Source organism: Chaetodon trifascialis, chromosome 14 (assembly GCF_039877785.1).
Source record: "Chaetodon trifascialis isolate fChaTrf1 chromosome 14, fChaTrf1.hap1, whole genome shotgun sequence".
NCBI classification, from domain to species: domain Eukaryota; kingdom Metazoa; phylum Chordata; class Actinopteri; order Chaetodontiformes; family Chaetodontidae; genus Chaetodon; species Chaetodon trifascialis.
The window spans coordinates 19021894-19046480 of NC_092069.1; the positions used below are offsets into that span (position 1 = coordinate 19021894).

A 24587-nucleotide genomic window follows, 5' to 3' on the forward strand; every position below is an offset into this window, starting at 1 on the left:
TTCATCTTAATATTTGAATTTCTCTTTTGCTTCTATTGATTATTTGTATTGATCACTATCTTCTTGTTTCCTCAGACTGACTACCGAGATGATGATGACTGGCACAGAAATCAACTCAGTGGACAGATTGAATCCCAACTGAGGGCAGAGCTGGAGGAGAACCAGAAACAACTGAAAAGTGCCCACGGCGCTCAACAAGAGCAAAAGAACAAAATACAGTCACTCAGGTATGTGACACACACCGGATATCAGCATTCAAGCACACCAAGCACACATCTTCTTCTCCTTAAATTGTGCATTCAGTGTATTATTGTGTGGTTTATTTGATCTGCATTTCTTATTAACTTAAAGCATAATTTCATTTATTTGGATTTAATTTCATTGACTATTTTGCTATTATTTAGCTCATATGAACCAGTGAATACCTGGCAGCACGTGGAACTGCTCAGCTCTCTAATTTCCAAATCATGTGTTAAGCATTATTCCAACATTATTTGGGGAGTCTTGGTTCCTCATTTCTTTGTGTGGTTTTAGGTTTTGGTGGTGCTGTCTTTGTGATGCCTCTGTCACACTCACACAAACATGCTGTCATGTAATACAACCAAAAGTGGTGAAAAGTAACGTTGGATTTGTCCTTTTTCCTCAGGCTGGCTCTAGAAGAGGGTGAGAAAGCTTTGAGGGTGGAGCAGGCCAGAGTCCAGGAGCTTCAGCTACAACTGGAGCAGGAGAGAGCTCTGAGCCTTCGAAAGGACAGAGAGGAGGAGGAAAAGAGAGGGGTAAGACCAGGGCTCAAAACATACAGACTAAATATACCACAAATTCTAATAGCAAAAACAGGGTGGAATTACTTGGAGCGGACTTCATCTGATTTTAAACTCTGAAAGACGATCCTCCTCTTCCCTCTCCAGGCTCTGCAAGTATCATCTGAGCAGCAGAGGTCAGAGGTCATGGCTCTGAAGGGTCAGGTGGAGCAGGAGAGGGTGGCCTGCAGCAACCTCAGACGGGAGCTTCAGATCGAACAGTCTCGCAGTGTGCTGCTGGAGAAACGCCTAGACGACACCCAGAAGCAGCAAGAAGATGAGCGCCAACTTTCTGCTCACCAGCAAGAGGTGAGCTCACAAGAAAAGACTCGTCTTGAGCGCCTCTTGGCTGAAGCAGAGTCTCGCTTGGCAGAAGTTCACTCTAAGCTCGCAGATGCTCACAGGAAGCTGGATGAAGAGAGAGACCGTTGCTCCAGACAGGTGGATGAACTCAGCCGCAGACACGAGGCGGACGCAGCCAGAGACAGGAAGTTCATCTCCGACATGCGTGCCCAGCTAGAGCAGGAGCGAAGGCAGGGGGAGGAGCTGGCTGCTGTGATGGACAAACTGAGGGCTGAGCTACTGCAAAGCAAAAGAAGATGGGAAGAGGAGGACAGAATGAGGAGAGAGGAGCTGCTGAGGGAGCAGGAGGCCGCCACCCGACATCGTGTGGCTATGGATACCTTGAAGGAGCAGAAACAGGACGCCAGCTGTGCTTTAGAGGCGGAGCGAGAGCGGTCCAGATGCCAAGGGGAGGAACTGGCTGAGCTGAAGGAGAGACTGCGACTGCTGAAGGACAAAGAGAGGGAAAGGGATGAGCAGTGGGAGAGGGAGAGGAGGAAGGGGAGGCAAGAGCAGGTGGAGAGGGAGAGACGACAAGAGAGGACCAACAACAAACTGGTAAAACATCATCAACCTCGTTCTGACATTTCTCTTTATACCCACTACTTTTTCTTATTTTTCCACATATTTAAGATAATTTTGGATGCATGCAAACACACTGCCTTACACTCATTTCTGAATTTAGTGTGAGTTGGAGTTGTTGAGGCAACAGGACCAGCAGCGCATGCAGGAGCTGCAGCGCACCCTGGCAGACCTGGAAAGAGAGGAGAGAGAGATGGCTGCTCAGAGGCTGTCTGGACGAACCACGGGGCAGCAACACGCAGCTGCACCTTCACAGCATCTCCAAAGCAACCTCCAGGCAGGCAGCACACAACAACACCAGCAGGTGCACAAGTGGTTAATACACTGTGATTTGGCAAATGACATAGGTAGTATCTTTATCAAGGTGTTATGCAACACACCCCTGTACTTTATTACTTTCTGATGCAGGTAAATCTGGTAATATAGGAGTGTAAACTTACTGCACTGTTGTGCAATTAATGTTCTTTTCTGACCATAGATGCCGTCCATGCCGTCATCGCCCAATGTGCTGGAAAGGTTATTGAAAGAGAACTTGGAGCTGACGGAGCGCGTGACATCACTGAGTCAGGAGAGAGCCACCCTCAAACATAGACTCACCTGCCTGGAGCGTCAGCTGCGGCGTGCAGAGAACGAGCTCGCCAAGGTCACCGCAGAAACCGAAAACAGACCCATCAGTGACGTGACCAGCAGCAGCAAGGTCAGCAGGAAGTACATGCAGTTTTTTTAATGATAGGAACAATGGCAAGGCATTGAATCAGCTGTCCATGAGCAGATTTTACAAGATGAATTACTGCAGTGTTTTCTGTACTGTTGAGTCGGGCTACGAAAATACAATCTACTTTCAAACATCTGCGTGTGGATGCAGCTCTGCGTGCTATTTTTCACAGCAGCATTTTGACTTGCCACAGCAGGAAAGGCCCAGTTGTAATTAATGACTTTAATGATGGCTCCACTCTGCTTATAGTCTGACTAAGCTGTTTCAAAGGATGCATAATAGCATGGCTGTAGACGCAGAGCACCTAAATGGAATCCAGCTTTGATTAATGTTGATTAGGCCGTTGCTTTTCTTGATAATACATGTCAAAATGTTTACAATGAAAGTAGGTTTAAAAGTCAGCAGGTCTGCTTTGCTGTATCCAGACTGTTTGGTTTCTGTGTGCTGGCGTAACTGTAAAAATGGCTTTGAGATGCAACACTGGCCAACGTCGTAAACTAAACATGTTTATTGGTTTGCAGGTGCAGCGTTTGTATGAGCGCTACCTGCGTGCTGAGAGCTTCAGGAAAGCTCTGGTGTACCAGAAACGTTACCTGCTGCTGCTGTTGGGAGGCTTCCAGGAGTGCGAGCAGGCCACACTGTGTCTCATTGCCCATATGGGGGCACGGCCGTCTCCCCCACTCTCCTCCCAGCACAGACCCCTCGGACGGTTTAGGGCTGCTGTGCGAGTTGTCATTGCTGTCTCAAGGTAGGGAGAATACCAGGATGTAAAGATGTAACTAATGTCCTTGTGTATGGATAAAAGTGATCTCATGCTTCTCCCCCCACCCCCCAGAATGAGGTTCCTGACCAGGAAATGGCAGAAAGCGATCAGAAGATTGTCTTTGTCTGGGACTGTCAATGGGCACGCTCCAGGTCAGCTCACTGAACACATTTTATGATGATACACGTCCCCTGACTGTGTCTGAGTGGGTGGGTTTTTAATCTTAATGTCACTTACAGGACCTAAAGTAGAAGTTTTAAAGCAACAACAGCCGAGGTTAAACTCTGACTCACCGCCAAACAGAGACAGCAGCGCCGTCCACAGAGACACAGTATCAGCCCTCGTCCCACCCACGAAATCACCCTTCAGGTTGCACAACAGGTTTGTGCTCCTAATCGGCTAATCAACTTAAGATTGTCAAGTAAAAGACTTCTAATGTTACATAATATTTTCATGGAATTCAAGTAATTTTTCTTCTTCTTTCCACAGGATGTACTCCAGCTCCAGTGTGGCCTCGGGGCATTCGGGAGGAACTTCTCAGGATCCAGAGCGATCGCTGACAGAATACATCCACCATCTAGAGAAAGTCCAGCAGCGGTTGGTGGGAGCCAGGCAAGGTGAGCAGCATTAAGTATGAATTGGGTGAAACAGGTTTAAAACTAATTTTAAAAATTTAGTGCACACTGGAAACACAGGGTGTAAGGTCAACACTGGGTGGATTCATCGGTTAAAAGGCTGGGCGACTGGCAGTTATTGGCTTTCATTAATTCCTCTGTTCCATGGCATGTACAAGGCGAGACTCTGAGGAGTGCGCCGTTAGATTACAAATACACTGGTGATGGTATCCACAAATTCCAAGGCACCCTGCCAAGTTATCAGGCACAGTGTTTTGGTTCTGAGCACCTAATTGGAACAGCAATGAGTTGATATCACACTGGGAGATGTTACAGGGGATTGGGTTTATGTTTTAAAGCCCTTACGCTGAGATCAGACCACCCAATCTCACCCTGTTAATGTCCCAAATGAAAAAGGATTTTGCACGCAACAGTCCAACAGAACTAAAAGCAGAAGCTGGGACTCCTCTCAATGTCCTAGACTAGAACTGATTATAAATAAATATGGCAAAGTGAGGAATTATGTGTTTTACTATCACACAAGCAGCACCTTCACTGTCTCGCGAGGAAGGAAGGGGATCAAGCCCACCTTCACTGCCAAGCGTGTATTTATCCATGTCTGTCAGCCAAGTCATGGCAAGAATTTTGACTAATGCTGACGCAGCGATGATATCAAATATTGTGTAGTCTGATCCCAGCATTAGATCTTCTAATGTGGTCCCTCGTTTTCCAGGAAGTGTTTTTCCCATTGATCTGAGAACTGAGCACAGAAACTGCTCTGCTGGTTGGAGATCAGTCCAAGAAAAGTCATTCTGGAAGAATTTTTGTGATGGGCGGCCTAACACTTCCTGTAAAACAACATGTCATTAAATCCCACAAAACCTGTGTGCTCTATCATCTCCCAACCTAGTAAGCAAGACTCATTTAGCCCTGCCCCCTAAAGAGGAAAGGAGGATACAGTCAGCCTGTTCCCCTGATATGGTTGGTTATCGGCAGCGCTGGCTGCAGGAGAATAGGACGTGGCTGTACCTGAGCTGCTTGTCGCCCCTTTACCTGAATGGTCCAGGTGAGTGTGAGTGTAACACGCTCACTCCGCCAAGTAATAAAGCAGCACAATGCACCTCTCAGGATGGGTTGTCTTGCACTAGATTAGAGGTGGTCTTCAGCATAGATGCCCTGCAGGTTTCTGACCTTCTAAGAATTACGTTCTTTCAGGAGCCCATTTTCTGTCATTCAATAGTATTTTTTTTATTTTATAATGCATTTTGCTGACTATTCATTTATTTTTTTCTTGGTTGAAAAAAAAGGGGAAAAAGCGATGATATGCTATGAAAAATTGTTTGGTAATGATGTAAAAGGTGCTTCATTCATAATAAAAGGGCTGACGCATACAGACACTGCATTATAATCTGATAATGTTGTTTGTAATGTGTCAGAGTAACAAACGCCTCCAGAGTGTGAGAGCCCTGCTGACAATGGGCTGTTTGTTGTGTGTGATTATTTTCCATTGCATAGCATTTTCTAACATATTCTTTTACAGAACTGAATTATTTGTATTACGTTGGATCGTGATATTGGAGGTTCTGCTGACATGCCTTTGTAATATGTACTGATGTGTAAAATTACTTGAAGCATTCAGGCGTTTGGCAGCAGAGCGGTAGTGGCAGATATTCACCCAAAAATGATGCAAAATGCAGTTTTTAATGTACTCTTAATCAACAGTCAGGTGGACTCTGGCTTTGGTCAAGATATGTGTTTACTTAGAGGAATACAAGTCAGATTATCACTGCTGTTTTTTAACTTAATGATGGCGTAAGTGTGGGTTTTATATTCCTACACTCTTGTCTGATATTGTTTGTGTTTGTGTGTCCTATCAGGTTCATCTGTTCTCCATCCTGACCCGAAGTAGTTCGACCACTGAAAGAATGAATGTCTCCTTTCTGCATATTTTTACAGAACTGTGCATGCCTTTAGAAAGGAATATATCACATTGATAAGTGGTTTTTATATGAACATAAATTATTTTTCAATGTTTCCTATTGTAATTTTTCTATTCTCTGTACTTCAGTATTTTGAAGGTAATTCTTGGATTGTTGCAAGAACAAAGGTTTTTCTTTATTTTAAATAAGTCTGTCTGTTATTTTTCTACTAATGTTTTTTATCCGTTTGTGCGACTATGTATGTAAATTGGACTGATGTTCATTGTATGTGTCCAAATTTGCACTGATTTTATACTGGCAATTCATGATCAATATCGCTAGTGCGTGTGTTGTTGCATAAACGTAAACCATATGTGTTTTTTGTATTGTTTCTACCATAAAGTTGATAAATATTTTAAATGTGTGCTTACAAACACAAACAGACGTTGTTTATTTTGTGGCAGCTCTCATAATTTAAGTGTATCATTTGGGCATGTGTCTTTTTTGCATGAAAGTTCAAGATTTTTTTTTGTGCTATTTATTTATTCAGCCTTAATACAGGATAGACACTCTGAACATAAATTGTCTTTTAATACAATATCGTATCAACAGTTACAATAAAATAAGAGAAACAGCACTGTAGAACAGACTAACAGAATAACAAATATACAGGCTCATTTAAAGCAGTCAAAGGCACAAAACATCCAAAAGATAAGGAACATTGCATCTTGTGTTGATGACATTTTACTTTTGCCGTCCAGATTTAAACATTTTTGCCTCAATGGAACAATTTCGTTTTTGGCCTCCCTGTGTACAAGTTCTCTCGAATTTAGACTTACTCTGCTAACCTAAAATGACTCCTGATTAGTCAGACTTTGTCTTAGTTCCCTTTTTCATAAGATGTAAGGTCGTTACGTATCCCATCTCCCGCCAAAAAAAGACATGTTAAGTCAAAATTATGAGGTATTAAGTCAAAAAATGTACTTTTGATCTGGAAAGTAACATTTCAGACTTTGACTTTTAGACTTTTGACTATGTTATATTATTGCCTTGCCATGAGCATTTTATTTTTATAATGCATAACATGGGCACTTGTTGATTGATTTTTTTTTTTTTTTTTTTTAATGAAGAGATTTTTAATTAGGTACACTGATTAACCTTGTTTGTCCTTAGCAGCCAATCAACGCCTAGACAATAAAGACGTTTCCTCGTTATTTCTTTGTCTTTTTGAGTCACTAAGATATAGTAAATGGGATGTGAACTATTATTATGTAAGCAAGAGCTGACATCTGAGCAGCTCAACGCTAGCCAATGATTGTGTGATGTGCCGCTGACGCTCTTTACCTTTTCGATCAGCGGTTCGCTCGTTTATGAACTCGACAAAGGCCGCTTATGGTTATTCATTTAGTAGTGTCTATTCTAGCTGTACTTTAGAACTCCGCCCGCCCGGATTCCGTAGAAGGATATATCGCGTGCACATAGTGAAACATCAACACTGAGTGACGCACATCCTTCTCGTTACAGCAGTGTTGCTAACTGAAAGCTAAGTTAACGGTGGGCTGTGTGTCGTAGATCGTTGTATGACATTTTATCGGTGGTGAAATAGTCCTGGCCTGCGTAGAAGATCCCGTTACAATTTTCTCGTATCTGTCTGGGATGTATGGATGGATAGTTGACGGAATCTCGTCGCTGTTTGAGCCCGTTACGGGAAAAAAACCCACCGAGTGGCCCGGGAAGGGTAACGTTAGCGAAGAGGTACCCACGCGACCTGGCGTGAAACCGTGTGCACAGCGGCTGGAGAACCCCGGCAGACCGGCCAAACGGAACTACCAGAGGTATTTTGTTGAATTTAAAGGCCATTTTTGTACTCTGTGTACATGTTCAGAAAGTTAACAATGGTTGAATTGTCGATACACCGCTGTATGCCTCTGGTTATTCAGCTAATGGTTTACGTTATCTGGCTAAAGCAATTAGTCGATAATTTAACGAAGGTTTGTAGCTAGCGTCAAAAGTCAACTAGCTGCCGTTATAACATCAACTAGCTAACCTTAAGTTAACGCTAGTTAACTGACATGTCCTAACAAGCAGCAGCTTAAAATGCTGCTGTGAAATTAGCTTACATATCGTTTGTTGTTGTAACTAATGTTATTGTGACATTGGCACACTGCTAGTTGAAACGTCTCATACAGTTACTATATTTCAGTTCAATGGCTCTCCTGAGCATACCCTAAGACCTCCATATAAAGAAAGAAATGTATATTTAATTGCGTATACAATTTTTGAAAGCACAAACAGCCGTCCAAATGTAATGTTTGGGCTAGTGTTATGATTATTCGTCTACGCCTAGCTAGTGCTAGTGCAGTCTGATATAAAAGTCCTACTATAAATCTTACCTCTGTGAAGGTTATAAAGTTCAGTTTTTGTTTAAGTTGCTACAGGGAGGTCTTCTTTCAGTACAGCTGAATTGTATTGAAAGAGGTTTTATTTGAGTGAGGTATAACAACATTTGCTAGCATTGCGACATTGGTCTTGTCACCCATCTCAAACCTTGCTCTTCCTGTCACAGTATTGATGTTGCAGACAGTGTTTGCCAGAGCGACCAGGTAGAGGTGAAAAGACGAAAGCGAGGTTTGTTTAAAACAAATCTTAATATTCAGAAAGTCTCCCTCAAATGAATATGGTTGTTGACTTGTGGTGTCCCGTGTTTCAGATGTAGTCATCAGCTGTGTGAAGAAGACTGTGGCCGGGGTAGCAGGTCTGCTCAGGCTGCGAAACCCGCTGACGACCAGGTGTGAGAAGACCAGATACCATGAAGAGACACAGGTTTGTGCTCCAACTCCGTCCGTCAAACATGCATATGTAATTTGGTACAGGAACATTACAGTTTGAATTATTCAAGACAAATGTACTGAAAATGTTAACAGCTGTGTATCAGTATCTATCAGTAGTCCCGTTCAGACTTGGTGCTTAAATGTTATGCTTCCAGGGTAATCTGACCACAAGGGAACAGTTCAAAACAGAGCCGTGTTGCACCCACAATGTACCAAGGACACATTTGGCTATGTAAATATGTTTTGTATACAGTGTAGGAAAATATTATCACGATCCTGGGTGTGAGCAAAGTCAATGTGTCAGTTGCACTGCGTTGAACACTTACAATAGCTTTTATCAAGTAGCTCAGGAAGTAAGCACAACTTAAGTCTGATGCTTTCATTTTACATTTGATTCCTATTCTCCGTCTTTAATCACCTTGCACTTCCTCTGTTGATGCAGCCGGTTACTCTGATGGGAATAGATGAGCTCCACACCTCGTGGCTGAACAGTACTGAGTGGAAAATGAGTAAGTGAGCACCGCTATTACTGTTAATGATCTGTTGACTGTGTTTATGTCATTTTGCAGCCACACTCATATGTTGATTTTTCTTTTCTTTTTACCACAGGTAAACCAGTGGGTGGAATGAATGAGAGGGGTGGGAAGAATCCCTTTCAGAGCTCCTCGCCTCCTTTAATGAGGAAATACAGGCAAGTGCTGTTCTCTTCACTCCCCCATTTTGAAGTAAATATACCTCTCTAGGGTTGCATAACCATCAGCATCACCTTTTGGCAATGTTCCCTTGTTAATGTTCATATCCTGTCTGAATCCAGCGGGCCAGGCATGTCTGCAGGGCTCCCTGACCGGGGGAAGGACAGGGAGAGCAGAGGCTCTCTCCAGCTGCTGCCTTCCAGACCTGCTCTGAGGGTGGGAACTGCCAACCCTGATCCAACATGCAATGGCTTTGTGCACAACCGCTGCTACAAGCCCAGTCTTACCGTAGAAGAGGTAAAATAAGCAATTGTTTGGCTTTATTGTTTGGCTGCAGACATACATAATGCATACTTTAAATTCAGAATTTTACATTGCAAAAATACACTTGTCAGCCTAATTGTCTAATCGTATTTTAAATTAACCAAGAGAATGGCCTCATAGCACCTCTAATCACGCTTTTAGAGTCTGTCCCACTCGGCTCAGTTATCATGTATTTGGGTTCTCCCTTAAGGCCATAAAGCAGAATGATAAGGAGCACTACAGGCGCTTGCTGGAGATGGTGACAGTGAAATATAATAAAAGCCAACCACTACCTTTCAACCAAACAAAACCACAAGAGTGAGTATAACCCCATTATTCATGTGGAGTTTTTGAAGATCCTTTAAACAGCATACCCTCAGACATGAGCTAATTAGTCCACTCAGATAATATTCTCATTTTGCTTCCAGTGTGTCGCTGTCCCAGGCTGATCCCAAAACTGCTGCTTCAGGAAAAGCCTTTGAATCAGTGCCCAGGAAGATGGGATACACAGGTAAAACACCTCCACTGTATGCCTATTCACCTGAATGGGTAGTTTTTTAGTGATGCCTTTATTTCAGAATTGCGGGTTCCATTAAGATGTAATTACCTCCTTCTTGTTTGGGACATTGTTTTCAATAGCAGATCCCTTTTCACATCACACAGAATCAGTTGATTAAGACAAGATTGAAATATGTCCAGGAAATATATTTAAATTAATCTACCCTGCTCAACTGACACTTGTCTTTTTTGCACAGCTGCCTCAGGTGTGTTTACCTGGAGAAATGCATCTACAACCAAGGACAGGTTGGTATAATACATTTGTGTATAGGCATGTGTGTGTGATGTATATTTGATGAATTCTGATGATTTTACTCACCTATTTATGATTCTTCTCCAGGTGGTGTAGCTTGACCTTTGCTAAGACATTCAATGGAGCCTTTGAGGACGCGCAGCCTGTGAGATGTGTGAAGGTAGTCATTGCTCTCGCTCTGTCATGACATGTCAAAGCATTCATTAAGTTATTATGGGTGGAAACACAAGTGTATTACTTCTGTAATGCCAATGTGTATTGCAGCAGAAACAGGCAGCAGAGTTGGACCTTTCTACAGAAGTAGCTACTCGCCTCAAGCTAGTGGACAGAGAGACTCCTGCTGTCAGTCTCCCTGAGGTGCACACAGCACATTCAAGACACAGCGATGAGGACATACCTTGGCTGACCAAGGTGAGATGGTCAGGAGTGAGGTGTAGTCACTGCATTGAAGAAATCATCCTCCCTTACTTCATGGATTTATTGTCTTTGTGTGTAGGAAATGGCAGCGGAGGTGAGTTGTGCTCTGGCTCAAAGTGATCCCAACCTTGTTCTGAGTGCAGCTTTCAAACTACGCATCACACAGAGAGACTTGGCCACACTGCAGGAAGGCGGCTGGCTCAACGATGAGGTGAGAGCATGAAGACCGTTTGGATTGGTGGCTTGCCCGCCCCCAATGGGATCCTCTGCCCTCTCTGAAACAAATAGAATATTTTTTTTAGCCTCTGTGTGTGTCAATGGTTTGCATACCGGACAAGTTCTGTTTGGTGGTAGTAGCAGCTATTGCGCTCAGTCGCCATGGAAACAAAGCATGTTGCGTTACTGACCTGCTTTCTAAAATTAGCAGTGCAAAATGTGGTTAATACAACTGTGATCCTCAGTACCACGAGAGCATCCCTCTTTTTTTTCTATTTTTACGCTGCTGTGCTGCTGACAACAAAGTGACTAGGCAGTTACTCAACATGTCACAGTTACTTCGCCTATTTGTTTAGGAGAAAATGGCCTTCTCACTGTTAAATTGTTAAAGAATCAAAGCATTTAGTCATGCAAAAGATAGAGCATCGAGGATGTGTTGATGAGTGGCTGTTTTAACGTGCACTATATTGTCCCCTCTCTGTTTCCTTTGACAAAGGTGATCAACTTCTACCTTTCCCTGGTCATGGAGCGGTGCTCTGGTGACGCAGCAGCATTAAAAGTCTACTCGTTCAGCACCTTCTTCTTCCCCAAGCTGCGGGGTGGAGGAGGCGGACAGGCAGGAGGACACAACGCAGTGAAGCGCTGGACCAAGGCTGTTGACCTTTTCCTGTACGACCTCATTCTGGTCCCTCTGCACCTGGGCGTCCACTGGGCAATGGCTGTGAGTCAGACCTACAATAACTATATAGATCTATTGTTTGTTGCCATGTCATGTCGCTCCTTTTTAATCGGTGATTTTCATAATCCATTAGTTACTTTGTCACTGAGGTGTTTTTCCTCCCTTTTACTCTCCTCACTCTCATTCCAGGTGATTGATTTTAAATCAAAGACAATAAAGTCATATGACTCGATGGGCCAGAGACACGATGACATCTGTAGCCTTTTACTGTGAGTCTTGCTCTTAAGCTTCAGTTTTCTGGTCATTTCAAATGATTTTTCCACATACTGCCCGGTTTTCTTGCACAGTTAATGGAACCATTGTGCTCATTTTCCAGACTCTACCTTAAAGAGGAGCACAAAGTGAAGAAAGGCAGAGAGCTCGACAGCACCAAATGGACTGTTGGAAGTTTGAAGGTCACTGTCAAAAAACGCGCATGAATTATGACATCAAACTGAATATTTAAATTTTACTGTGAGATAAATGTTTTACACGCTGTTCCTGCCCCTACAGGAGATTCCCCAGCAGAAAAATGGCAGTGATTGTGGTGTTTTTGCCTGTAAATACGCAGACTATATCGCAAAAGGAAGGCCTCTCACCTTTAAACAGGTGTATATTTTATAGTCACGTCATATAGTTGTACTTTTCGATTTATGTATACACTAAACATTTGCCTTTTTCTCCACAGTGCCACATGCCTCTCTTCAGGAAGGTCATGATTTGGGAAATCCTCAACCAGAAGCTGCTATAGAGGATTGCCATAATCTCAATTAACGGCCTAACGACAGAGACTTTCTCAGTGGAAGTAACAGTACCTACATGGAGAAGACAAAGAAATGAATGGGCCAAAGAAGTGGACTTTACTGACTGAAATCTAACCCAGTCTAGCTGTTCTGGTCTGGAGCAATCAAACACTAGTCTTAAGAATTGATTATGTCCCTTTCCCTGGTAGGGACATATTAGTATTTTGTAATCTCTGAGTTGTAATTGGAGACATTATTGGGGATGTAAGAAGTGTATGTTTTACACAAGCTTTGGCACTACTGACTGAATGGCTTTTTTTTTTTAATGACTTTGGATTGTTAGTTCTGCCTGAAGTGCCTTCAGCCCTCTGACATTCAGTTCAACTTAGACCATGCTTTTGTATATTTTGGGAAATCACTCGGCCACATATATCATCTCAGTCATTTCTTCAATAATTAGATTCAGGTCAGTGATACTTTGGTGTAATTTGGATGCTCCCTTCCCAGTTATGACTAACAACAGTGGACAGTCACTAACTACAAAGCTGTTCAGTCGTGACACTCAATCTCTCTATGAGATATAGAAAATGATCATCAACATACCTCTTTTCCCGTCCCTCTTTCAGAACGAAGATGCATGGTTGAGCGCTCGTAGTATGTTTGTTTTTCTATTATTTATGACTTGACTGAATGAGAAGGTGTTTTTGGAGTGTGTATATATAGTTTGTTTTTCCTCCATGAGTGGGACATTAATAGTTGTTTACCCATGTGTAACATAAGGCACTGTTAGGTCTGTGAATCTTTTCCATGAGCATACTGCAAGAGGCTACTTAGGGCTATTACATTAACTTACAGTATAGTATACTGCATAGCAAACTACTGTACACACGTGCATGTTTGAGTTTGTGCTTTAAAATTTTGATCCCCCCTCCCCATGTAATAAAGTATTTCATTTTTTAAATCGGAGTTTGGTTGATTTCTGTACTGCTATCCTGTAGTTAGTGGGTGTATTATTGATACATCGTTTTATGAGCAGTATCCACTCAAAACACATTACACTTCGTCTTTCAAACGACCGCTCCACACTCCGGTCCAGTAGGTGGCAGCAATTCACGTACAAACCGGGTTGCCGACCGCCATTAACATTTGAGGAAAAAGAAGAAGAGGAAGAAGTTCAGCTTAAACCGGTTTGCGTTGCGGTAACGTCCAATTGAGCATACAATTTGGTCGAAACCGTCCTTAGAGGCAGCGTACAACCAACGTTTTTCCTCATCTGCTGTCTAGATACGATAATATGAGCGACAACGAGAAAGAATTCAGGGAGCAGGTGAGTTGTGATTATAAATGATATTGCAGAAGAACGGTTGGAAAGACGTTAAGAAAGCTAACGTTAGCAAGCTAATTTAGTGGCTTACTGCGTTTGCAGGCCGCCTAAAGAAAATACATTTAGAAATGTAGCCAAATAAGTCCGCGCTACATAAAGATAGTCGTAGCGTTGTGTGAGTAACCTGAAGAGTTTTTTTTAGCTAGGTGAGTGTATCGTAGTTAAATGTAAGATAGCTAAACCACGATACTCGTAACCTTAGCTAACTTAAACCATGCGGCCTACAAAGGAAATGAGATGTTGCCGCCGCCCGACCATGCTGCTCTCATTCTGTCGCTTATCTGTTAGCGTTTACAAGACGTGAACTATTAAAATATTGGCTACTTAACTGCTTAATATATTGACAACTAGTCGATTTATTTGATTTTTCATCTTATCGGCATAACGTTATGTCATACTAGTATAGGGCCAATCAAAACCGTATCAAGCTAACAAACGTGTATTCAGCTAATCGATGTTGTTTTCTTGGTTTTACTGTTTTTCTGTGTACCTTTTTGGTTCTTACAGAAACCAACATGCCTTATCACCCTTGTTTGTTCTTTGTTAAGGTTGAGGTTGGAAGAAAGAAAAAGGCGGAAGACGTTTCAGATGTGAAGTTGTTAATATTTGAAGCTGATGGTGTTGATGCATGCTAATGTATTGGATGCTGAAAAGAAGCGGTCAAGATCTATCCCCACTACTAGTGTTGTAATGGCAGATGGTAAATGGGGGAAGAGGAGGAAAAAGAAGTCATAATGTCAAACAGAAGAAAGAAGAAATGAAGGGTTGTTTTGAAGTAATGAAGTTAAAGAAGTTATGAAGTTAAGGTCAGAAGTTTACCAGGGTATGAGTAATTTCTTAACAGCCTTCTATGTTATTACTCTGTTTCATCCTGTTTCTTTCTCTTAAGCATGCACGATTTTTTTCCTCTCTGTATCAGACTGTTCAATCCCTACATACCTTTTTGTGCGATCTGTTTTTCAGCTAAAGTAATTTCAACTTCAAATATTTGTTGCAATGTGTGACCTCATCCAGTCCAATTCTTAAATATGTAACTTGTTAAACTCCAAACTGTGATGAACTCTTTCTGAAAGGGGCACATAGAGGGCAAGCGCAGTCACCTCCTGGCCTTTGTTCTTGTTTAGCATACACTTGGCTTTAGAGTGTTTCTTACCTGAGTGTCTGGTCTGTCCAGGACTCGCAGCCTGGCTCAAGGAGCGCCTCCCCTCGGGGCTCGGCGACATCCACCAGCCGCTCGCCAGCACGCTCCAGAGAGAGCTCCCACCATTCCAGGTCCAGATCTCGTTCTCGATCCAGGTCCAAATCCAGGTAAGGCTGGTCCCCTTTCATTGCATTTGTTTTATGTCTCACTATAGGCAACACGCCCCAAGTAACCCCGTCAGGGGGGCTGTGGTCCTTTTCATTGCGAGAATGTTGAGGCTTTCTTTTTCAGCCTACCATATTGGTCTTGATGGGTGTACTTTGCCTACAGTAAGGCCACTGGCTCCATTGTAGGAACTTCCCACTTTGCTAAATGCTCTCATGTCTATCCTCAGATCCCGTTCCCATCGAAGCTCGCGCCGACACTACTCCCGCTCTCGTTCCCGCTCCCACCGGCGCCGCTCCAAGAGCAGATCTCGTAGTTGGCACAGGAGAAGGAGCCATAGCCGTTCCCCCATGTCGAATCGTCGCAGGCACATTGGCAACAGGGTATATATTTTTGTGCTTCTTCTACTTGCTTGGTTTGGGATTTCATGTTGACTTTGAGGATCAACAAGATCATGATTAATAGTCCTTAATGGTCTCTAGTCTTCAGGAATTTGATATCTTAAAAAATGCTATTCCTATTTAAGTCCCATCAAAATTTGGAAAATAGCTACAAAGTGCCCACATTCCTTCAACTGTCACTTAACTTACAGTAGCAGGATTTATTGCATGGATGTGGCAGATCATTTGCTCACAGTATTTTTACACTCCTCCTCTCTTCACACTGACAGGCCAACCCAGACCCCAACAGCTGCCTGGGTGTGTTTGGATTGAGTTTGTACACCACTGAGAGGGATCTCAGGGAGGTCTTCTCTAAATATGGCCCTTTGAGCGATGTCAACATCGTGTATGATCAGCAGTCTCGTCGCTCAAGAGGCTTTGCCTTCGTCTACTTTGAAAACTCCGAGGACTCTAAGGAGGTAAGGAAGCTAAGACAGATATGACTTTTGAAATTTCTTGATGTTGACCCTTTATCATATATGTCAAGTTGACAAGTACACTCTGTATGAAAGGCTATTTATCTAAAGTGTTAGTAATAAATTGGACTCACTGCATCTATTTCATCATCTGATTGCATAAAAAGTATATTTCTAACAGTGTTGTTGTGGGTTTTAGGCTAAGGAACGTGCTAACGGAATGGAGCTTGATGGGCGGAGGATACGAGTTGATTTCTCCATTACAAAACGAGCCCATACTCCCACCCCTGGAATCTATATGGGACGCCCCACATAGTGAGTTTTTATCAACCTACACATCTTAGATTTACGGCAGAGATATTTTCTGTAAACTACTGAGTGTCCGTGTTTGTGTGTTTGGTATCTTCCACCGTGTCACTAAACTTTTCTGTTTTGTGTTTTTATACAGCGGCGGCGGAGGAGGTGGAGGTGGTGGAGGCGGCAGCGGCGGCGGTTCATCGCGGCGTAACTCGAGAGACTATGACAGGGGCTACGACAGAGGATACGATAGGGGCTACGACAGAGGCTATGATCGTGATTATGATCGCTACGATGACAGAGAATACAGATCATACAGGTGAGTGTTCTTGTTGCTCTCCCTTGATTAGACCAGTTTCTCCCTTGACTTCCTTGACTGTTGGGGGTGAGACTGTTGATTTATTTTCAGAATGAAGTAGTCTGCTGGTTTTTGTTGAGATGAATTGACTGTCGTAAGAATACTCTTACATTTAACTGTAGTTCATTGTGTGATCGTAACAGCGTGTGACATGTAGAAGTGTTGTGGTTTTGTCTTTTCCCCTTTAGGCGCAGATCTCCGTCTCCTTATTATAGCAGAGGCTACCGCTCCCGATCCCGCTCACGGTCCTACTCGCCACGTATGTTTCTACCATGTTTCTGTCATTAGGCCATGAGAATATGTGTGCTGATATTCTTAATAAAGTCGAGTGTGACTCTTAATCTCTTACCCTGTAATTTTTTTCACAGGTCACTATTGAGCAGCGAGAGAAGAGTTGAGGACAGCGTTATTGCCCAGATTTTTGTCTTTTAATGTTTTTTGAATGGATATGATGTGTGTATAAAAACCAAATTTGTAGGAAGAATTATGAATTAAGTGTTTTGCCAAAAATCTTGAATGGCAAAAAATTTATTCAAGTGGAAATTAGGCAATTCTCCACATCTGCATTTGTTCCCTGCAAAATTTTTCCCTTCACTTTCTTTGAAATTTGAAATAATTTTTGGGTATCCCAGTTACCGCTAAGAAACAGGTATTGAAGACACAATCTATTTGCTGGCGGTAATTAAGGCCTGGCTTGTCTATGCTTTGCTCGACAGACTTTTCTGTGGCAGTTACATTTACAATTTCTCATTTTGTTGTTTGTATGTAGTTGGTTTCTTAAACAGTCATGATCCTAGTTTGTTCTTTAAATACTTTAAATGCCGTGCTACTTTTTAATTGTGTTTTTTTCTGGTGGAACATACTTTTTTGTTGTATATAAGCAATAAAAAAAAAACTACCTGGGTCTCTTGCTCTGTTGTTTTGTGTGGTATGGTAGATGGCATTGGTCTCATTACACATGGCTTCAGTGGCAGGACTGCTTGGGATTCGCACCTGCACCCTCATTGGATGCATGTGACCTAGAAATCCATCACAGATTGAGAGATTGAGGTTTTGTTAGGTCTGTAAATTCAGAAAATACTGCTCAAGTCAGATGTATAACTGACAGATGAGTACCTTCAGACTCGCCAAATACTGTCTGAAATGCTGCATTAATGTCCTGAAGGACAAGGACAAGAGTGTCATGATGTGGCTGCATTTGGACAGTTTCTGTGCAAAGATTAAAGTTTTCTTTGTAGTAACAGCCAGATTTCTGTTTCAACATGAGGAGAAAGCTCAAAACTTTGTAATTGAATACAGACGTGTAATATGAAGCAATTACTGTGTATTAGCACAATTTTAATGTCTCGTGAGGTTATTTTGTCAGCTGCTCTTTCTGAAGTCAAGAATGCACTCAAAATCTCGACTGTAAAGCCAGCATAGATGAGAAATCAGTGAAGTGCTCAGAAAAAGTGGCACTTCAACATTTATATTGCTTGTCTATGAGCGTTGGTCAACTCATTTGACAGAACAAGAACCTGTGATGAGATGAAAAGCTCCAGAACAGCTACTGCTTGGATCTGGTGTCATCTACGGTTTACAAGGTCAAGAATACACTTCAATTCTGAAATGGTAAATCCGAACACTATTAAATCATGTGGTTTATTGGCCGGTTTACTGGTTGTACGCATGTTCATGAACGCATCTTATAAAAAAGCGACCTCTGGCGACGATATACCGTCGAAAGCCAGGTAGTAAAGTTAACTACAAACTAACTTAAAAATATATATCGTTCATTCACATACATTACAGACGAAGATGTCAACAAATTTATCAAAGTGAAAAACGTGTGACTTAAAAACATGAAGCCTTATGTCAGTTATTACGTCTCTGACGTGCCGTCCTAGCCAGCTCTTTCTCCAACCAATCACAGAGGCCTTACGTCAAAACACTTCCGCTTTGCTATCTAACTTGTCTTTCCCCCGGAGCGGCTGGTGTGACTGGATACCAGAGGAGTGAACACCACGTAGACTGTAGGCTAATAAAAGACTTAAAGGTACTAAAAGAGAAGGTTTCTCAGACAAACAGCTTTCTGGCTACTTGTTATGGCGAGAAAATGCAGACTGTAGTATCTGTTCAGTCAGATATGTCGGCTAACAGGTAGCTAGGAGTGGTTACAGTTAACCACTAGCTAACGTTAGCATGCTGTGTTTGAATGAGCATATGAGTGGAGCTGCCTGTGCACGTTTTCGGTGGAGCTAGCTTAATAGGATGGAGCCACTTGGTGAAAAATGCCCAAACCTAACTTTTAGCTGGACTGGGGTATTGACAAATAAGCCTGGCGTTGGGGAAATACCTTTGACATGGGGTCATGGTGTAACGAACTTGTTCTAACTCTCACAGATGCCCCCAAAAAAGGGAGAAGCCCCAAAGCCTCCTCCATTGATTGGACGATTTGGAACCTCTCTGAAAATTGGAATTGTGGGATTACCTAATGTCGGGTAAGTACATGTTAATGTTACTGTGTGAGTGCATGAACATATGTTGGACTCTGCTGTTGACACGCTCCTGACTCTGTCCACCGCAGGAAATCCACCTTTTTCAATGTGCTGACCAAAAGCCAAGCTGCTGCAGAGAACTTCCCATTCTGCACAATTGACCCAAATGAGAGCAGGGTACCTGTCCCGGACGAGCGCTTTGATTTTCTCTGCCAATACCACAAACCAGCCAGGTGTGTGTTATGACAGTGTCTCCTGACAGAATGTTCTACTTTTTCCATCATCCATGGATTTCTGTCTCACTGACTCCTGGTGTGGATGTATTGTCTTTTTAGTAAGGTCCCAGCTTTTCTAAACGTCGTGGACATTGCTGGTCTGGTGAAAGGAGCTCACTCAGGACAGGGACTTGGAAATGCCTTTCTCTCCCACATCAGTGCCTGTGATGGCATCTTCCACATGACCCGTGAGTTGTCGTTTGAATTGCCTGCAGCTGCCTTGTAGTAACAACTGATCAGAGTGGACAGGTGTTCGAGGACAAGTTAAGAGCCATTATTACAGTTCTTACAGGGGAACGAGGACTTACTTATTGTCAGATATGCTGGTTTCTGATTTAAACACAATTTTGCCAATTTTTGATATAATACATGAGCAAAAAAATATAGAGATTTTTCATGTAAGGTCATAAATAATGATTAATTGTAGGGGGATTGAATAACGCTTTTTTAAATGAGGTTAATTCACCTGGAATATCACTATGACTCAGATATCAGAATGTGTGAATATCTGTAACAGGCTGACTGCATCTGCGAATGCTCGTGTCCTTTAGGTGCGTTTGATGATGAGGATATTATCCACGTGGAGGGCAACGTTGACCCAGTGAGGGACATTGAGATCATCCACGAGGAGCTGCGGCTAAAGGACGAGGAAATGATCGCTCCACTCATCGACAAACTGGAGAAGACTGCCGTCAGAGGAGGTGACAAAAAACTCAAGCCTGAATATGTAAGTAAAGTGTTTTTGTGCGTGCGCTATGCAGCCATCGTCCTGTGTCACATTTGGGTCACTATGTGTCACTGTTGGGGGGATAGAGGAGATCGTAATCAGTCTGTATATGTGATGCTGCTGCTTCTTCCTTCAGGACATCATGCTGAAAATAAGGAAATGGATTGTTGATGAGAAGAAACACGTCAGATTTTTCCATGACTGGAACGACAAAGAGGTAATGATGTGTGTGTGTGTGTGTACTTGAATTTCTTGAATTTTTTTTGTGTGTTAGGCTGGTGTGTCCACAACTGTTTGATGTAATATTCCTGAACTGGTACTGGTCAACTGGTAATGTCAGTATGGTGGATTAATATTTTCTGTCAGCCTTTATTGCATCCTCACTTGTTTTATATCCAAAAATTTCATCTCAATCAAGTGTTTGTTTTTTGTCTTTTTTTTTTTTCCTAATACACTCATTTAAAATGCACAGAAAAACCCAGTGATTGCCGTGACTCTGCTTTCACTGTGGTCGTCACCTGTTTTCCTGATGAGTAGTGTGATTGGTTATTATGGCATCAGCAGGTTTTGAGGCTCTCTGGGATAAGATACACATGATCAGTATGAAATTCAGTGAACTGAGAACTAAACAGGATTTGTACCTTTTTTAAACTTTCTCCACAGATTGAGGTGTTAAACAAATACCTGTTTCTGACGTCCAAGCCCATGATCTACCTGGTTAATCTCTCAGAGAAAGATTACATCAGAAAAAAGAACAAGTGGTAAATTTCCCTTCAGTGCACGTCTCTCACATTCTTTGTTTTCAGAGTGTTTCTACTCTTAGACTCAGAATAACTCGCCCTGCTGCCTGCTATTCTCAGGCTGGTGAAAATCAAGGAGTGGATAGACGCTCATGACCCCGGTTCTCTGGTGATCCCTGTGAGTGGAGCTATCGAGTCTAAACTGCTGGACATGGAGGCGGATGAGCGGGACAAGTACTGCGAGGAACAGAAGACACAGAGGTGGGACATGAACACACAAGAATGTCAGTGATCAGATTGAGAAGTGGTTTAGCGCCCACAACTCATCATTATTCTACATGTTGACTCAGTGATTTCATTATTAATTGTTCAGTTTATATTGGTGAAAAATATCCTTTATACTAGGGCTGTGCAATGTGACTCGTTTAGACACAAGATCCTCGTTTAGTCTTGGCTGCTCAGTGTCCTCATCTTGTGTGGAATTGCTCTGTTCTGTGTCACGTTCACTGTCCTCCATGTTTGTGTTGCCTTGTGCAGATTTCATGCCAATCATCGTCCAAATGATGAAAAATGCTGCATGATTTGCGACACAATGAATAAATGACAGAGGATAATATGAATGGAGAGACTTTTTTTCACACAATATACATTGTCATTTGGCACAGCCCTGCTTTATTCCTCGATGCTTTATACTGGCACTCGTGCTAAGTCAAATAAGTTCGCATCAGACTCTCGGTCAAAGTGGAACAGACACTGACAGCTTATTGAATGACTTGTAATGGGAAGGTTATGAGCATGTTCAGAGTTAAGTCATCATTTGAGTCAAACAAATGAGTCAATAAGCCTTTTACAGCACACATTTTGGCTTATCACACTAACTGGAAAGCCGCAGCTGTATCTAATAACATTAATGGTGGCTATGTTCCAGTGCGCCATGCCAGTGAGTAATATGTACAATGTCAGCGCCCTGCCACAACGAAATGCCACTGTAGACGTTATTAATTACTCCTGTGTTTCTCTTGTCAGGACAAATGTCTGCAGTGAAAAAGGCCTTTGAGTCACCTCACAGGGATTGAATATCTGCTGTTTGCCTTTAATCGCTGAATGCGCCTTTCAAAGATGCTTTTTTGCTTGGAATGCTCCATCATGCATTCTCTGTGTGTTTCTAGTGTTCTGACCAAAATAATAAAGACCGGCTATGCAGCACTGCAGCTGGAGTACTTCTTCACAGCGGGACCAGATGAGGTGCGAGCGTGGACCATCAGGGTAAGTGCTGCAGCTGTGAAAAGCTTTTTTTAAAGGTCATTATTACCTCATTAGCTCTTCATAGATCCTAAAGATTTTATTTAAAAATCCTGCGTTGTTTAAAGCAGAAGAGATATTCTAAAAAAATGCTAATAATTGTGTTAAAACAAAGCTTACATTTTGTATTTTTTGTTGGAAATACTGTGACGTTATTAAATGGGAATATTGCAGTAGTACAAATAATTATGTCATTGTATCATGATGTGTTTTCTCTCTTTCTGGGATCTTAATAATCTTACTTATTTGGAAAGAAGTGTAATGCAGAGTGATGTGAACATTTAGGAAATGTACTCCAATTTTATGTTGAATTGAATTGCTGTGTTTTGCTCCAACAGAAAGGCACCAAGGCTCCTCAAGCTGCAGGAAAGATCCACACCGACTTTGAAAAAGGCTTCATCATGGCCGAGGTGATGAAGTTCAGTGACTTCAAGGAGGAAGGAAGTGAAAGTGCAGTCAAGGTGTGTGTTTTTATGCACCCTAATTATAAGCTTGAACTGACGCATTGTTGAATGTCTGCCAATAATGTCCTCGAATAAAACCTCTTTGATTTCACTCTCTCTTCCACAGGCTGCCGGGAAATACAGGCAACAGGGCAGGAACTACATCGTGGAGGACGGAGACATTATCTTTTTCAAATTTAACACACCCAATGCACCTAAAAAGAAGCCGTGAGAGCACACAATCACAAGAAGAAGAACTCACAATACAGTTTAGTCAGGCCCCAAAAAGCAACACTGTCTGCTGGTTTTCATATTTCTCTTGAATTCAGAGGATCAACTCACAGCCTGGCTGACCAAAGCTGTTTACTCAACCGGCCTCCCAGGTCTGGACCAGAGTCTATTTAAATGACTCTATGTAATAATGTTTCTGTACAAGAACAGCATACATTCCTACCTGTAATATTTTGAGCAAATTTTTAATTCGCAGCACTGCACCAGTCAAGCATTTTTGAAAACACTGATGTTGCTTTCACGGTCTCAAGGACGAACTGAGAAATACATCATGACCGATTCTACGGAAAACATCTGAATATGAAACTAACAGAACACAAACTGCGTATTGTTTCCGCCTGATGCTGATATCGTCTTTGTTTTTATCATATGCATCATTTTTTAATCAGATTTTCTCCTCTTTTCTGGATGCTTTTTTGATCATTTAAGACCCATTTTCAACCTTTAACACAGTCTTTGATTCCTCTCAGCAATACCAGCTTTGCTTTCTGTCATTAGTTGATAATTACCGCCGTGATGACTGATGATTAACTGGCAAGCTCTCACATCATGACACGCCATAATTAGTGCTTCATTAGACAGGTGTGCTCAATTTGTAAAACAGCTCCTATTGCACAAAACAGCGCCGCCACGAGCGAGAGCAGTAAAGACCATGTTATCTGCGACTGGTTCCTAATCAGTATTAATTAAGTAAAGGAGATCTTAAATGAGCTTTCAGACTTTTTTCTCAGTTCCTTTATGCCGTTTTACTAATTAAACTTTCTTATTTTCATGCTTATCATAGTAAAGTCAACACCAGAGACTTACCCAGTGAAGCTTCGGTGTACAGTGTCCATAAATGTTTGACTGGTGCTGTGTTCACTAGTAAGAGACAATGAAAGCCATCACTCTGTGTTACACTTCAGGCCTCCGCTGTGCTGTATTCTGAGGGGGGTGATATTATTTTAGAAAGAACAAAGCAGGCATCCCTGACAGTGCCTGATCTGACACCTGAATTGAGAACGTTGTTATACTCACTGCTTTTATTGACTTAGCTTGGGCTGGTTTAAAAAAAAAAAAAAGACAAAAAAAAAGACTCTTCACATTACGAACTCCACCCTGCTGAACGAGACAATGCTCTCCAGATCATCTCTCCTCGCTGCCTCCACAGTGTGGATGTCTATATTTTCAAAAGTACATAACAAATCCCTTCACTAAACATCTTGCCAGATTGTGGACTAAGGTAGAAATTCTGCGAGCTCAAGGGAGCCAGATTACAATAAATGACATCCTCATCAATGTGCATGTGTCAATAAAAGGAGATAAACCTGTTGCTGCTTGGTGCATTTCTGCTTTTTCCTCATGGATCCTGGACCGTGCCAAGTACAATCACTAAATACACTGACAACTTTAACTTTAAATGAGGCATTAATACACTTAAAGTGGAAAAAATGAATGTGACTAAAGTGCTTCAATTTGGCAATTCATTGTATTACTGTCATTAAATGTTAATTTAATGTACTTTTTCTGAACACTTAACAAGCTTGTCAGGTAAGTTGAAATGAAGAGTTGTTTTAAATAGTATTAATAGATGGTTTTATATTTCAAACTTGTGTTTAAAGTTTGGATCTCAGCTTTTCATCAAAGTCCAAAGTGCTCACAAAAAAAGGAAATTTGAGCGTCTGG

General features: G+C 42.1%; 4 protein-coding genes across 4 annotated transcripts in view; all 4 read left to right on the forward strand.

Moving 5' to 3' along the window:
* pcnt (pericentrin) overlaps positions 1 to 6948 on the forward strand; it is a 35429-nt gene extending 28481 nt beyond the window's left edge. The window contains exons 51-60 of the mRNA XM_070978763.1: positions 76 to 227; positions 647 to 776; positions 909 to 1700; positions 1828 to 2028; positions 2203 to 2421; positions 2961 to 3187; positions 3275 to 3354; positions 3442 to 3583; positions 3692 to 3819; positions 5694 to 6948. Coding sequence (XP_070834864.1) covers positions 76 to 227; positions 647 to 776; positions 909 to 1700; positions 1828 to 2028; positions 2203 to 2421; positions 2961 to 3187; positions 3275 to 3354; positions 3442 to 3583; positions 3692 to 3819; positions 5694 to 5725 — 2103 coding nt within the window. The 3' untranslated portion in view covers positions 5726 to 6948. The remainder of the gene's footprint in view (positions 1 to 75; positions 228 to 646; positions 777 to 908; positions 1701 to 1827; positions 2029 to 2202; positions 2422 to 2960; positions 3188 to 3274; positions 3355 to 3441; positions 3584 to 3691; positions 3820 to 5693) is intronic.
* An 80-nt stretch (positions 6949 to 7028) lies between these two features.
* On the forward strand, positions 7029 to 13432 carry senp2 (SUMO specific peptidase 2). Its single transcript, XM_070978816.1, has 17 exons — positions 7029 to 7570; positions 8302 to 8363; positions 8446 to 8558; positions 9009 to 9075; positions 9176 to 9257; positions 9381 to 9555; positions 9773 to 9879; positions 9990 to 10072; positions 10317 to 10365; positions 10460 to 10532; positions 10637 to 10783; positions 10869 to 11000; positions 11502 to 11726; positions 11874 to 11953; positions 12061 to 12139; positions 12237 to 12332; positions 12412 to 13432. The coding sequence occupies exons 1-17, from the start codon at positions 7392 to 7394 to the stop codon at positions 12472 to 12474; spliced, it is 1812 nt and encodes a 603-aa protein (XP_070834917.1). The 5' UTR covers positions 7029 to 7391; the 3' UTR covers positions 12475 to 13432.
* On the forward strand, positions 8540 to 24233 carry LOC139342003 (obg-like ATPase 1). The gene is made up of 12 exons (XM_070978817.1): positions 8540 to 8545; positions 18660 to 18702; positions 19050 to 19147; positions 19234 to 19377; positions 19480 to 19607; positions 19971 to 20146; positions 20283 to 20363; positions 20810 to 20907; positions 21007 to 21147; positions 22056 to 22152; positions 22527 to 22649; positions 22759 to 24233. The coding sequence occupies exons 3-12, from the start codon at positions 19050 to 19052 to the stop codon at positions 22861 to 22863; spliced, it is 1191 nt and encodes a 396-aa protein (XP_070834918.1). The 5' UTR covers positions 8540 to 8545; positions 18660 to 18702; the 3' UTR covers positions 22864 to 24233.
* LOC139342450 (transformer-2 protein homolog alpha-like) lies at positions 13639 to 17578 on the forward strand. The gene is made up of 8 exons (XM_070979545.1): positions 13639 to 13793; positions 15025 to 15158; positions 15386 to 15539; positions 15827 to 16015; positions 16212 to 16327; positions 16461 to 16628; positions 16856 to 16926; positions 17036 to 17578. The coding sequence occupies exons 1-8, from the start codon at positions 13761 to 13763 to the stop codon at positions 17044 to 17046; spliced, it is 876 nt and encodes a 291-aa protein (XP_070835646.1). The 5' UTR covers positions 13639 to 13760; the 3' UTR covers positions 17047 to 17578.
* Positions 24234 to 24587: the final 354 nt, after the last annotated feature.

Bases quoted from the DNA above. Each gene is read 5' to 3' on its own strand.
- senp2 (XM_070978816.1), top strand. From the start codon at position 7,392: ATGTATGGATGGATAGTTGACGGAATCTCGTCGCTGTTTGAGCCCGTT. The intron at 9,258-9,380 runs GCAAGTGCTGTT...GTCTGAATCCAG, and splicing joins CCTTTAATGAGGAAATACAG to CGGGCCAGGCATGTCTGCAG. The intron at 11,001-11,501 runs GTGAGAGCATGA...CCTTTGACAAAG, and splicing joins GCGGCTGGCTCAACGATGAG to GTGATCAACTTCTACCTTTC.
- LOC139342450 (XM_070979545.1), top strand. From the start codon at position 13,761: ATGAGCGACAACGAGAAAGAATTCAGGGAGCAG. The intron at 13,794-15,024 runs GTGAGTTGTGAT...TGGTCTGTCCAG, and splicing joins AGAAAGAATTCAGGGAGCAG to GACTCGCAGCCTGGCTCAAG. The intron at 15,540-15,826 runs GTATATATTTTT...TCACACTGACAG, and splicing joins GCAGGCACATTGGCAACAGG to GCCAACCCAGACCCCAACAG.
- LOC139342003 (XM_070978817.1), top strand. From the start codon at position 19,050: ATGCCCCCAAAAAAGGGAGAAGCCCCAAAGCCTCCTCCATTGATTGGA. The intron at 19,378-19,479 runs GTGTGTGTTATG...TTGTCTTTTTAG, and splicing joins CAATACCACAAACCAGCCAG to TAAGGTCCCAGCTTTTCTAA. The intron at 20,908-21,006 runs GTAAATTTCCCT...TGCTATTCTCAG, and splicing joins ATCAGAAAAAAGAACAAGTG to GCTGGTGAAAATCAAGGAGT.